The 15,203-nt window shown below is 41.7% G+C and overlaps 1 protein-coding gene across 1 annotated transcript in view; it reads left to right on the top strand.

The window, feature by feature from the left end:
* LOC101359205 (solute carrier family 5 member 4-like) overlaps window positions 1-15,203 on the top strand; it is a 66,393-nt gene that overhangs the window by 39,094 nt on the left and 12,096 nt on the right. The window contains 4 exon segments of the mRNA XM_023733654.1: window positions 2,535-2,685; window positions 13,512-13,611; window positions 13,613-13,681; window positions 15,033-15,173. Of these exon segments, the coding sequence (XP_023589422.1) occupies window positions 2,535-2,685; window positions 13,512-13,611; window positions 13,613-13,681; window positions 15,033-15,173 (461 nt within the window).

Raw genomic sequence — 15,203 nt, 5'->3', positions numbered from 1 at the left:
TCTTTTGAACAAATGGTGCTGGCAAAACTGGATGTCCATCTGGAAAAAAAAAAGAAACAGGACTCATACCTCACACCATACACAAAAACTAATTCAAAATGGATCAAAGACCTAAATACATAACCAAAAACTATAAAGATCATGGAAAAAAGAATAAGGTCAATGCTAGAGGCCCTAATATGTGGCATAAATAGGATACAAAACATAACTAACAATAAACAAACTCCAGAAGATAAGCTAGATAACTGAGATCTTCCAAAAATTAAACACTTATGCTCATCAAAAGACTTCACCGAAAGAATAAAAAGAGAACCCACAGAATAGGAAAAAAATTTTGGCTATCACATATCCGACAAAGATCTAGTCTCTACAATCTATAGGAAAATCCAACATCTCTACAAAAAAAGACAAATAATCCAATTTAAAAATGGGCAAAAGATATGAGCAGACACTTCACCAAGGAAGACATTCAGATGGCTAACAGACACATGAGGGAATGCTCCTGATCACTAGCCATTACAGAAATGCAAATCAAAACCACAATGAGATACCATCTCATCCTGACATAACTGGCATTAATCAAAAAAGCAAAAAATAACAAATGTTGGAGAGGCTGCTGGGAGATTAGAACTCTTATGCCCTGCTGGTTAGAATGCAAAATGGTGCAACCATTTTGTAAAACAATGTGGCCCTTCCTTAAAAAGCTAGAAATAGAAATACCATATGATCCAGCAATCCCACTGCTAGGAATATATCCTAGAGAAATAAGAGCCATCACACTAACAGACATATGCACACCCATGTTCATTGCAGCATTATTCAGAATAGCAAAAAGACTGGAAACAACCTAAGTGCCCATCAACAGATGAATGGATAAACAAACTATGGTACATAACACAATGGAAAACTACACAATGATAAAGAACAATGATGAATCTGCGAAACATCTAATAACATGGATGAATCTGGAGGGCATTATGCTGAGTGAAATAAGTCAATCACAAAAGGACAAATACTGTATGAGACCTCTATTATAAAAACTCATGAAAAGGTTTACACACAGAAAGAAACCATCTTTGATGGTTACCAGGGAGGGGAGGGGAAGAAAAAACACTAACTAGACAATAGATAAGTGATAACTTTGGTGAAGGGTAAGACAGTACACAATATTGGGGAAGTCAGCACAACTTGACCAAGGCAAAATCATAGAAGCTTCACAGACACATCCAAACTCCCTTAGGGACCGAATTACTGGGCTGAGGGCTGGGGACCATGGTCTAGGGGGACATCTAGCTCAACTGGAATAACAAAGTTTATAAGGAAACGTTCTACATCCTACTTTGGTGAGTAGCGTCTGGAGTCTTAAAAGCTTGTGAGTGGCCATCTAAGATACATCTGCTGGTCCCATCCCTTCTGGAGCAAGGGAGAATGAAGAAAACCAAAGAGACAAGGGAAACATTAGTCGAAAGGACTAATGGACCATAACTACCACAGCCTCCACCAGACTGAGTCCAGCACAACTAGATGGTGCCTGGCTACCATCACTGACTGCTCTGACAGGGATCACAATAGAGGGTCCCGGACGGAGCTGGAAAAAAAATGTAGAACAAAATTCAAACTCACAAAAAAAGACCAGACTTACTGGTCTGACAGAGACTGGAGAAACCACGAGAGTATGGACCCTGGACACCATTTTAACTCAGTACTGAAGTCACTCCTAAGGTTCACCCTTCGGCCAAAGATTAGACAAGCCCATAAAACAAACAATAATACTCATAGTTCAACAGTGTATATGAGTCTAAGTGGGTACACCTGCCCAGGGGCAAGGATGAAAAGGCAGGAGGGGACACAAAAGCTGGACAAATGGAAATGGAGAGCTTAAAGGCGAGAAGCAGTGAGTTTTGACATGTTGGGATTGGCAACCAATGTCATAAAACAATATGTGTTTTAATTGTTTAATGAGAAACTAATTAGTTCCGTAAACTTTCACCTAAAGCACAATAAATAATAATAAATAAAAAAAGAAGGTCTGGAGAACTTCTCCCGATCCCTCTGAGAGGACTGGAGAACTGCACCAACTTTTACTGCTTTGGAATTTGAGTTACTTTAATTTCTGAGTCAACTCAGAGGACTAGTGTTGAAAGTCTTCCTAAAAATCAACTTTCTTAATTGTAAAATGTGAAAAAAATATAACTAGACCTGCCTTGGCTAATCAGAGACTATGACTATTACCAGGTCAACTGAGAAGACACTGAATCTACTTGATATTTTCTCATTTTCATTTGAGTGAAATAACATTACAGTGATGAACTCTAAGTATATATTTAGAACAAAAAATTCTGTAGTGGATTATTCTCAAAGCATCAGGAAATATGTAGGAAACATCACAAGTTGATGTGCATGTTGATAGGCACATCAGTTAGTAAACGTTCCAGATAACAATTTCATCTTTGAATGACTCTCTGGTTTAACAAGATCCTTATAGACCATGGTGTCCATCCCCTAACCAGTGTTTGCACCTCTTCTGGCCCCAGGACTGCGAGGCATGATGCTGTCAGTCATGTTGGCCTCCCTCGTGAGCTCCATGACCTCCATCTTCAACAGTGCAAGCACCGTCTTCGCCATGGATCTCTACACCAGGATTCAGAAGAAGGCATCGGAGAAAGAGCTCCTTATAGCTGGACGGTGAGAGAACTCTAGTTTCCACCTGAAATTTATCTGGGAAAGTGCAGATGTAGAAGTGAATTTGAGCCACCTCACCTTTGTTTCCAGTGAAACTCATATAGAATTCTAGAGTAGGGGAAAGGACATTGTTGTTTGGTTGTTAGCTGCCATTAAGTTGCCCAAACTCATTGCGAGCCCACGCACAATGAAATGAAACCCTATCCGTCCTGCATCATGCCCATACCCCATTGCAGATCAAACCATTGTGTTCCATAGGGTTTTCATTGGCTGATTTTTCAGAAGTAGATTTCCAGGCCTTTCTTCCTAGAAAAAAAATTAGAAGACATTTAATTGAACTTTATGTCTTTCCAGATAACAAACATTGGGTCCATACCTTTAAATGAAATAGTTTCTTTTTCAGACTTTAAATGCTTCTGATTGTCTCTTACTTCTTCCTTTCCACACCCCCTCCCCACAAAGACATCTTCACAATAATTGGTCAGTGTTTTCATGGAATATAAAATTCTCACCTACTCTGATAGATTAACGTATTACCTCTAGAAGTTTCCATGTATATCACATGAAAGTGGTAATAGATTAAGTCATCCACACATTACCACACGGCAGTTTATCAAGTGCATTCATTAAGAATTGAGCCAAGCTAGAAATGGACAGACTCAGAGAAGGGACTATTTTCAATAGTCAGCTTATTGAGTTATGTCAATCCAGGGGGCCCTAAGCAACCCGGGGGCCCTGAGGGCATCAGGATGGACTGGAACAACAAAAAGGATGGATGGCATATTCTTCTTTTTCCCTTTCATAATTTTCAAATAGACCATATGACGTCATGGCATTTTGTAAAATGTTTTTAAAAGCTAAAGTATAGAACACATACAGAAAACATGCAAAGCATAAATATATACATTTATCACAAAATGAGACCCATGTAACCATAAGTCAGGTCCAGATATGGAAATCACTAGCACACAAAAGCTGCCTTGGGCTTCCTTTTTTCCAAAGCTAACCACTATGACTTCTAACACTATAGTTTTTTCCAGTTCTGGACTATGTATAAATAGAATAACTCCAGATGCATTCCCTGCTGTCTTCTTTCACTCAGGTTGGGTTGGTGATGTTCAGTCATGTTGTTGGGTATAGCTGTAGTTCATTGATTTTCTTGCTGGATGGTATTCCATTGTAGGAATATATTACAATTTATCCATGCTGTTGTTGATGGACATCTGACTATTTTGTAGTTTGGGGCTGTTACAAATAATGCTGCCTTGAGCATTTTTGTCTGTCTCTTGGTGCACATGGGCACTTATTTCTGTCAGGAAGATTGCTAGGAGTGTGCATGTCTTTCGCTTCCAATCTTTTAAAATCTAGTCACTCTGGCTAGAAAGGAACGTGGGAAGAGATCTTAAAACAAGAGAAATCAGATTATGATTCTTGCAAAAATGCTCATATTTATGGTAATATTAAATCTAAATGTGATTAAAGTACTAAAAGTATGAATACATCGTTTCTCCTTCTGGGCTTTCTTTTTTTTGGTACTCTACTTGTGTGAATTGTTTATAATGAGAATGTATGATTATGTACTTGTGGCTTAGCACTCGAAGCTTCTTTCAGTGTTTCCCCATTGGGTGGAATGGAAGCAGAAGCCCTGCTATTCTTCCCATAACCTGGAATCTCCCCGTTTCCCATGGCTCATTCACTGAATGAGGTAGCCTAGGCAACCAGCCTCAGTGGATCCAGCACAGGGGCCGTCTCAGTACAGTCCAGAGTACAGTGTCTATGAAGACCAATCTTGGAGGAGCCCTGCCAGCTTTTCAGTGAAATGGGGTGTGAAGAGAAATTGACAATTTGCTTAGAAGATTGTACTTTCTTGGTGATATTTAATACAGTTACAATTACTGTAGTAAATTAAACACTTAGGGGAAAATTCTCAAGACACCTCCTGATCTCAGCCTTGACTCTGGAAAAATGCTACCGCAAACAGAGAACTGTAAGGCATCTGTGTTTCTGTGGTAGACAAAATGATGGACTGGAATTCAGGAGGCCCAAGATGTAGTAGTCCCACTAATAGGTATATGATATTGGGCACTGTCTTAGTCGTCTAGTGCTGTTACAACAGAAATACCATAAGTGGATGGCTTTAACAAAGGGAAATTTATTTCCTCACAGTAAAGTAGGCTAAAAGTCCAAATTCCGGGCGTCAGCTCCAGGGGAAGGCTTTCTCTCTCTGTCGGCCTTCTCATCAATGTTCCCCCAGACTAGGAGTTTCTCTCCACAGGGACCCTGGTCCAAAGGACACGCTCTGCTCCCAGCACTGCTTTCTTGATGATATGAGGTCCCCCTGTCTCACCGCTCACTTCTGTCTTTTATATTTCAAGAGATTGCCTCAGAACACAATCCAGTCTTTTAAATTGAGTCCTGCCTCACTAACACAACTGCCGCCCATCCTCCCTCATTAACATCATAGAGGCAGGATTTACCACACATGGGAAAATCACACACCACCGGGAATCATGGCCCAGCCAAACTGATACACACATTTTGGGGGGGATGTAATTCAATCCATGACAGGCACAAATCCTGTTTACGTCTCAATGGTAAATTAATGACTCTTTTTTTCTCTCTCTCTCTTATTCAATACCTATCATCTCCAGGACACAATTATAAAAAAAAATTTCCTCCTTCATGGTAGTTATGCTTTGTGGGGAGATAGATGATAAATGTGTGCTACATCAGGTGGGAAGAAGTATAGGAAGAAAATGAAAGCAGGACAGGAGGATAGTGGCTACTTAAGACCCAGAGTCCTCCCTGAGGAGGAGCATTTGAGCAGAACCCTGAAGGAAATGCAGGAGAGAGCCCCTGGGCTCTCTGGGGAAGGAACTGCCTACAATCCTGCAATAGTCACATACTTGGCATGTGTGATGGTTAAGATTGTGTGTCAACTCTGCTGGGCCATGATTCTCAGTGTTTAAATGTGATCACTCCCATGATTGAATATACTGTGAATAGCCAATCAGACGAAAGGGAGTTTCCTTGGGGATGTGGCCTGCATCTGAATATAAGCAGACATTCTGGCTTTTTGCTCTCTCTGGATCCTGCAGCTGCCTCCTGTCATCTCGTCTCTGGTTCTTGGGACTTGAGCTGTCAGCTTATTTGTCAAACTTGGGATTCATCAATCTTCACGGCCTGTGAGTGGAGCCTTGCTCTCTGACCTGCTGATCTTGGGTTTGCCAGCCCCTGCAGCTTCTTGAATCAGGAGAAAACCTGTGGTCTTGCCTGCTGATCTTGGAATTCGTCAACCTTCACAGCCTGTGAGTGGGAGCCCTGCTGTCCGACCTGCTGATCTTGGGCTCACCAGCTTCTATGGCTGGGTGACTTGGGAGAGGTCTATGATCCACAGACTTGGGACATTTTAGCCTCTACAATCTCGTGAACTGTTTCCTTGATATACATCTCTCTATATATATATTTATACTCTTTAGTGGTTTTGCTTCTCTAGAGAACCCAGCCTAAGACATTTTGGTACCAGGAGTGGTTCTAGAGAAACAAAATTGTAAGGATGAGTTTTCTAAATTGGTTCTCAAGTGTGGTTAGTCTTAAAGATGTTGATGACTCTGCTTCCAGCAGTAAAGAGGGCACTGCTAGTCCATGGCGTGAGGTGGCTATACAAATACACAAAATACCACCACCAGTAGATCAGGTATTGGTGAAAGGTGAGGCTCAGGGTGAACACATGTGTGATATCTTTCTATAGCTTTGTCAGAATGAGAAATATAATGAAGCTCGTTGGTTTGTCCTACTTTTGCTATATAAACTGGTGAAGGAAAGAGATGCACTCAGGGCTTCAGAGTCAAAACTCAAGTGCCGCATACATGACCTTAAGGCTTCCACTTGTACTTTGAAAGAAAGCCTTATTTCTTGTAGTAACAGAGCTGAAATTGCCAAAAACCAAACCCAGGGTCTTATTGTAAGAGTGGCTGAATTACAACGCCAGCTCAATTGCCAACCTCGAGAGCTGTCTGAAGTCAAAGGGCATTGATTGGGAAGAAATGGGATCCTGAAACTTGGGATGGGGACATATGGGCAGATAATCAGGAAGCTGGGGACACTGAGCCCATAAATTCCATTGAATCACTCCTGCCAGCAGAACCAGTTCCATCTGAAGAAGTTACTTCATGTTGTCTGCTAAACCATCCTGCCCAGAAAAACCATTAGCACCTCCACTCCCATCTAATGAGATTAGCTGTAACCCAGCTGCCTCTAAAGAGCCCTTCCCTGAGTCATTGCCTGGGGCATCGCCTGAGGCAGATTCTTTACAAGACAATGCTGAAATGTTCTCAGAACAATTCCACACTATCGATTCTGGCTTCTAGACCTATAACTAGGCTTAAGTCCCAGCGAGCCCCAAAAGGTGAAGTACAAAGTGTGACCCAGGAGGAGGTATGCTACACTCCAGAAGAACTACTTGAGTTTTCTAATATGTACAAACAGAAACCTGGGGAATATGTGTGGGAATAGCTATTAAGGATGTGGGATAATGGTGCAAGGAACATAAAGATGGATCAGTCTGAGTTTATTGATATGGGTCCACTAAGCACGGATTGTTCATTCAATGTTTCAGCTAGAGAAGTTACGAAAGGATCTAATAGTTTATTTGGTTGGATTGCTGAAGCATGGATTACAAGGTGGTCTACACTAAATTAAGTTGAAGTACCAGATTTGCCTTGCTATACTGTAGAAGAAGGCATTCAAAGGCTTAGGGAAATTGGCACGCTAGAGTGGATTTATCAAGTTAGACCCACAGACGCATACATGGAGTGCCCAGAGGACACACCTTTTACCAAAACTGTGAGGAACAAATTTGTGAACGGAGCTCCAATATCTTTGAAGACTGCTGTGATTGCTGTTTTATGTAAGTCAGATTTGACAGTGGGAACTGCCCTAACTGAATTAAGACACCTAACTACAATGGGGCTGATTCGACCCTGTGGTAGTAGGGGCCAAGTGGCTGCATTCAATTGACAAAGACAAGGTGGGTGTGGTTACAGTAATGGACAGAGAAGTCAAAGCAGTAATCAGAATAGTCTGACTCGTATGGATTTATGGCATTGGCTACTTAGTCATGGTGTCCCTAGGAGTGAAATAGACAGGAAATCTACTAAATATTTACTTCATCTACACAAACGGATGAATTCTAGGTCAGGTGAACAGCAGTCTAACTCGAATCCCCAGAATAGAGAGTCCTGGTCCCTCAATCAATTCCCAGATTTGAGCGAGTTTAAAGACCCACAACCCCTTGACTGAAGGGGAGGCTGGGTCCCCTTGAGGAAGGACTCCAATACACTGTCAAAAATTTTTACTGTTAATCTTTCTCCCAGCCTTCCCCAAAGGGATCTATGGCCTTTTATGAGAGTGACTGTTCATTGGTGAAAAGGAAATAATCGGACTTTTGGGGGATTACTGGATACTAGCTCTGAACCGATACTCATTCCAGGAGACCCAAAACATCACTGTGGCCCACCAGTCAGAGTGGGGGCGTATGGAGGTCAGGTTATTAATGGAGTCTTGGCTCATGTCTGTCTCACAGTAGCTCCAGCGGGTCCCTGAACCTATCCTGTAGTGATTCCCCCAGTTCCAGAATGCATAATTGGAATATATATGCTCAGCAACTGGCAGAACCCCCACATTTGATCCCTGACAAACAAAGTAAGGGCTATTATGGTAGGAAAAGCAAAGTGGAAGCCATTAGAACTGCCCCTACCTAGGAAAATAGTAAACCAAAAGCAATACTGCATTCCTGGAGGGATTGCAGAGATTACTGCCACCATAAAGGACTTGAAGGATGCAGGGGTAGTGATTCCCAGCACATGCCATTCAATTCGCCTATTTGGCCTGTGTAAAAAACAAATGGATCTTGGAGAATGACAGTAGATTATCTAAAACTTAACCAGGTGGTGACTCCAATTGCAGCTGCTGTTCCAGATGTAGTTTCACTGCTTGAGCAAATTAATACATCTCCTGGTACCTGGTATGCAGCTATTGATCTGGCTAATGCCTTTTTCTCCATACCTGTTTCAAAGGACCACCAGAAGCAGTTTGCCTTCAGCTGGCAAGGCCAGCAATACACCTTCACTTGCCTACCTCATGGCTACATCAACTCTCCAGCCCTATGTCATAATTTAGTCCGCAGGGACCTTGATCACCTTTCCCTTCCACAAGACGTCACACTGGTCCATTACATTGATGACATTATGTTGATTGGACCTAGTAAGGAAGAAGTGTCAATGACTCTGGACTTATTGGTAAAACATTTGCATGCTAGAGGGTGGGAAATTAATCCCAGAAAAACTGAGACATCTTCCACTTCAGTGAAATTTCTAGGAGTCCAGTGGTGTGGGGCATGTTGAGACATTCCTTCTAAAGTGAAGGATAAGTTATTGCATCTTGCTGCTCCCACAACTAAAAAGGAGACACAATGCCTAGTGGGCCTCTTTGGATTTTGGAGGTAACATATTCCTCATTTGGGTGTGCTACTCTGGCCTATTTATCAAGTGACTCAAAAAGCTGCTAGTTTTGAGTGGGGACCAGAACAAGAGAAGGCTCTGCAACAGGTTCAGGCTGCTGTGCAAGCTGCTCTGCCACTTAGGCCGTATGATCCAGCTGATTCAATGGTGCTTGAAGTGTCAGTGGCAGATAGAGATGCTGTTTGGAGTCTTTGGCAGGCCCCTATTGGTGAATCACAGTGCAGACCCTTAGGATTTTGGAGCAAATCTCTGCCATCCTCTGCAGATAACTACTCTCCTTTTGAGAAACAACTTTTGGCTTGTTACTGGGCCTTAGTAGAGACTAAACACTTAACCATGGGACATCAAGTCACCATGCAGCCTGAGCTGCCCGTCATGAACTGAGTGTTGTCTGACCCACAGAGTCCTAAAGTTGGACATGCACAGCAGCACTCCATCATTAAATGGAAGTGGTATATTCAAGATTGGGACTTAGCAGGACCCGAAGGCACAAGTAAGTTGCATGAGGAAGTGGCCCAAATGCCCATGGTCTCCACTCCTATCACGTTACCTTCTATCTCCCAGTCTGCATCTATTGCGTCATGGGAAGTTCCTTACAATGAGTTGACTGAAGAAGAGAAAACTTGTGCCTGGTTTACAGGTGGTTCTGCACGATATGCAGGCACCACTAGAAAGTGGACTTCGGCAGCACTACGGCCCCTTTCTGGGACCTCCCTGAAGGACAGTGGTGAAGGGAAATCCTCTCAACGGGCAGAACTTTGAGCAGTACACCTGGTTGTTCACTTTGCCTGGAAGGAGAAATGGCCAGATGTGTGACTGTATACTGATTCATGGGCTATGGCCAATGGTTTGGCTGGATGGTCAAGGACTTGGAAGGAATATGATTGGAAAATTGGAGGCAAGGATTTATGGGGAAGAGGTATGTGGATAGACCTCTCCGAATTGGCCAAAGAAGTGAAGATATTTGTGTCTCATGTGAATGCTCACCAAAGGGTGACCTCAGCAGAGGACGATTTTAACAATCAAGTGGATAGGATGATGTGTTCTGTGGAAACCACTCGTCTTCTTTCCCCAGCTACTCCCGTCATTGTTCAATGGGCTCATGAACAAAGTGGCCATGGTGGCAGAGATGGAGGTTATGCATGTGCCCAGTAGCATGGACTTCCACTCACCAAGGCTGACTTGGCTATAGCCACTGCTGAATGCCCAATCTGCCAGCAGCAGAGACCAACACTGAGTCCTCGATATGGCACCATCCCTCGAGGTGATCAGCCAGCAACCTGGTGGGAAAGTGATTACATTAGACCACTTCCATCATGGCAAGGGCAGTGTTTTGTCCTTACTGGAATAGACACTCTGGATATGGATTTGCCTTCCCTGCATGTAATGTTTCTGCCAAAACTACCATCTGTGGACTTACAGAAAGCCTTATCCACCATCATGGTATCCCACACAGCAGTACCTCATATCAAGGGACTCACTTCACAGCAAATGAAGTGCGGCAGTGGGCCCATGCTCATGGAATTCACTGGTCTTACCATGTTCCCCATCATCCTGAAGCAGCTGGCTTGATAGAACGATGGAATAGCCTTCTAAAGACACAAATATGGCACCAGCTAGGTGGCAATACCTTGCAGGGTTGGGGAGGCTGTATATTGCTCTAAACTAGCATCCAATATATGGTGCTGTTTCTCCAATAGCTAGGATTCATGGGTCCAGGAATCAAGAGGTGGAAATGGGAGTGGCACCACTCACTATTACCCCTAGTGACCCACTTGCAAGATTTTTGCTTCCTGTCCCCATGACCTTCTGCTATGCAGGCCTAGAGGTTTTAGTTCCGAAGGGAGGAATGCTCCCACCTGGAGACACATCACTGATTCCATTGAACTGGAAGTTAAGAATGCCACCTGGCCACTTTGGGCTCCTTATGCCTCAGGATCAACAGGCAAAGAAGGGAGTTACCATACTGGCTCATGTGATTGATCCTGATTACCAAGAGGAAATGGATTGGTATTATATAATGGAGGTAAAGAAGAGTATGTCTGGAATGCAGGAGATTCCTTAGGACGTCTCTGAGTACTACTATGCCCTGTGATTAAAGTCAATGGAAAACTACAGCAACCTAATTCTAACATGACTACTAATGACCCAGACCCTTCAGGAATGAAGGTTTGGGTCACCCCACCAGGCAAAAAACCATGACCAGCAGAGGTGCTTACTGAGGGCAAAGGGAATACAGAAGGGGTGGTGGAAGAAGGTAGTTCTAAATACCAGCTATGGCCACGTGACCAATTGCAGAAACAGGTACTGTAATTGTTATCAGTATTTCCGCTTTGCATGTGTGCATCAAATATTTTTGTTTCCTTCGCTAATAAAATATACGATGTAAATGGGGCTAGTGCATTTTCCGTTGTACACATGTTAGTTGTATCATGTTAGGCTCAAGTATGACTTTCTCATTGTCTTTATTCAGAGATTATGTATGGTTTCAGGAGATGTGTACATGTGCCAAGTTGACAAGGGGTGGACTGTGATGGTTAAGATTGTGTGTCAACTTGGCTGGGCCATGATTCTCAGTGTTTAAATGTGATCACTCCTATGATTGAATGTACTGTGAGTAGCCAGTCAGATGAAAGGGAGTTTCCTTGGGGGAGTGGTCTGCATCTGAATGTAAGCAGATGTTCTGGCTTTTTGCTCTGTCTGGATCCTGCGGCTGCCTCTTGTCGTCTCATCTCTAGTTCTTGGGACTTGAACTGTCAGCTTTTCTGCCAAATTTGGGATTCGTCAATCTTCACAGCCTGTGAGCAGAGCCCTGCTCTCTGACCTCCCGATCTTGGGCTCACCAGCTTCTGTGGCTGTGTGACTTGGGAAAGCCCTCTACTCTGATCCACAGACTTGGGACATTCTAGCCTCTACAATCGCGTGAGCTGTTTCCTTGATATAAATCCCCCTCTATATTTAATTTATACGCTCTACTGGTTTTGCTTCTCTAGAGAACCCAGCCTAAGACAGCATGTTAGAGGACAGCAAGGAGTGAAGTTGGCACATGGGGAGCAACTGGGAGAGTAATAAGAAACAAGGTCAGAAAGGTCATCATCAGAGAGTTCATGCAGGGCCATTTTAAAATCTAGTCACTCTGGCTAGAAAGGAATTGGATTTTATTCCATATGTGATAGGAAGCTACTGAAGCTAAGAGAGCCAGATGGAATATGATCTGATTTCCAACAATAATAACAGTAATGATAGTACATGTTATTTATTGAATACTTACAGTGTTCCAGGCATTCTGCTAAAACTTTTCATGGTTTATCATATTTAATTTTTGCAAGGTTGAGGTTTTGTAAAGCTTAAATGAGACACTGTCACAATCTCCTGCTCAGATGCTTGTTCCTCTCTCCACTTAATCACCACCTCTCTGTGTCATGCGGGTATGAGAAATGATGGTCTTTTATGGACAGTCTAATAAATTATACAGTAAAACAGCGAAAGCCAGAACCTGTGTAAGGTGGAAATCTGTCAGAGAAGAGCTCAAATATTTTCCACTAATAGACAGTGATAGAAAAGTGGTAGGACTGTACCTTGTCAAAGGCTGAAAACTTGTGAGACCTGGAAAAAAAGACAGTCCTGTCAAGTTGAGGCTGTCATAGATTTCACTGTATTTGTTTGTTCACACAATAAGCACAGACTACTGTGGAGTTTAGACAGGTGAGCAAGTCATGCTTTCTGAGTTCTAGGAGCCTCTAATAGGTTTTTACTAACTTACCAACATGTTGACCAATTCTTTCTACCTGCAAGTGCACTCAAGTAGTAAAATGCAAAAATTAGCATTTCTTGCCAAATCGCTCAACATTCTAGGACAGAAGCTGTTTTAATTCTAGCCTATGAAAACTGACTTAGTTTCCCCTCAAGCTAGGAAAAAAGACAAAAATAAGAGTCAGCTTTCTTTATCATACAAATAATTACTTGATAGTAGAAATAGTGTGGTTATTTCTAATTGATATATTATGTACTTTGCATTAGGGAATGACTAATCAATTGCTGACGTTTGAACTGTTTTTATGGTTTGTGAATGGATGTCTAATAACATAAATGCAGATATTATGGCTAATTATAGACAAGCAATTGCTTTATTGGCATTTTACTAACAGATAATTGTTATACAGGGCATGGATTCATGTGGTATCAAGGACTTGGTTTTGTTTGGGAAAACCAATGAATGGCTACAAGAATGAATGCAAGAACTAAAGCACAATAGAGATACTGAAAATGCTTTTGATTAATATTTAAATCATTTTGTTTTCTTCCCAGGTTATTCATCATTCTATTACTTGTCACCAGCATTCTGTGGGTCCCATTGTTACAGGTATCTCAAAATGGACAACTATTCCATTATACAGCATCAATTTCCTAGCTACCTTGGGCCTCCATTGGCAGCTGTCTTTCTACTTGCGGTCTTCTGTAAGAGAGTCAATGAACAGGTAACTGAAAATTGGGGAACTCTTTCCCTGCAGAAGTGAAAAAAATTGTTTATTTCTCCGGGATAGTAAAATACGTCCTTTTCACCCTATTTATACCCCTCAAATCCTATCTCAACATTTGGTTTCAGTCAGCCACAATTCCTGATTCTCTCTAAAGTGTATAACTATACAACGCACACCCATAGTATGGTGTTAACATTCGTACAAAATACTATGTACATATATGGCACAGTGCTGAACAATACAGATTTTGACATCAGATTGCCAGGGTCCAATCCTGGCTCTGCTATCTTAGTAGCATTGTGATCTTAAGCAAATCACTTATCTCTCTGTGTCTCAGTTTCCTTATCTGTAAAGTGAAGATAATTGTACCTATTTTATGGGGTAGTTGTGAGAATTTTTTGAGATAAAATATATAAAGGGTTTAGAAGGAGGCCTAACACACTAATAATTGTTCAAATATATTAATTACTGTTATATGTGTGTGTGTGTGTATATATATATATATATATTTGGTTAATTAATTATTAGAAACCATTATGAAGTCCCTAGCTGGGACAAATGGTTAAGCACCCACCCCGTGGAACCTTAGAAGACAGGCCCGGCAGTCTGCTTTCAAAAGGTCACAGCCTTGAAAACTTTATGGAATACAATTCTACTCTGACACGCATGGGGTCACACGCATCAGAATTGATTCTACAGCAACTAACACCATAGTACATGTATATTTAATCTCTTAATTGTTCCTAGATGTTAGCCTTACTTTTATAATTTTCATATGAGAAACAGGTTCAAAGGGGTTAATATCTCTGTGCTTTGGAATTCAAACTCAGGCCTTCCTACATAAAATGCTCATATTCTTCACCTCCATACAGTATTGCTTCCCTTAAACATAACATATTGAACAGGGTAAGAGGGGGCACATGTTTTCACCCCCATCAGCTTCTCAGAGAAATAAGAGCTTGCACTTGTCAACAGCTTAATGGAACTGTTAAAATACCTAATATCAACGTTGTAAAATGTGTAACATTAGTCATAGTTTTATTTTATTATATATAATAACTCGTAAGTTCTTAAAATCTGTATATAAAAGTCAAGGAAAACTTCAGCTTGGGTCAGGGTAGACAGGGGTGTTGTGGATTTGGAGAAGCAACAGAGCAATGATGTTTCAGGACCAAAGAGAGTAACAACCTACTCATATAACATGTTTTTGTTATTTTCCCTGCCTTGGTAACCTTGTGCTTAAAGTTAGCTGTGTGTCGATCCTTAGGCAGGGTGATAATTATGAGTTACTATAATGAATTTCTCATCCTTTCTAAAAACTCTGATTTTGTTCTTTTTTCTTTTGCAGGGAGCCTTCTGGGGTCTAATCATTGGACTTGTGATTGGCCTTATCCCTATGATTGCAGAACTTGTCTATGGAACAGGGAGTTGCTTGGCTCCCAGTGACTGTCCTAAGATTATCTGTGGAGTGCACTATCTGTATTTTGCAGTCATCATCTTTTTTTTTTTTAAATATTTT

Source organism: Trichechus manatus, unplaced genomic scaffold (genome assembly GCF_000243295.1).
Source record: "Trichechus manatus latirostris isolate Lorelei unplaced genomic scaffold, TriManLat1.0 scaffold00061, whole genome shotgun sequence".
NCBI lineage: Eukaryota > Metazoa > Chordata > Mammalia > Sirenia > Trichechidae > Trichechus > Trichechus manatus.
This window is presented reverse-complemented; position numbering and strand designations above follow the sequence as displayed.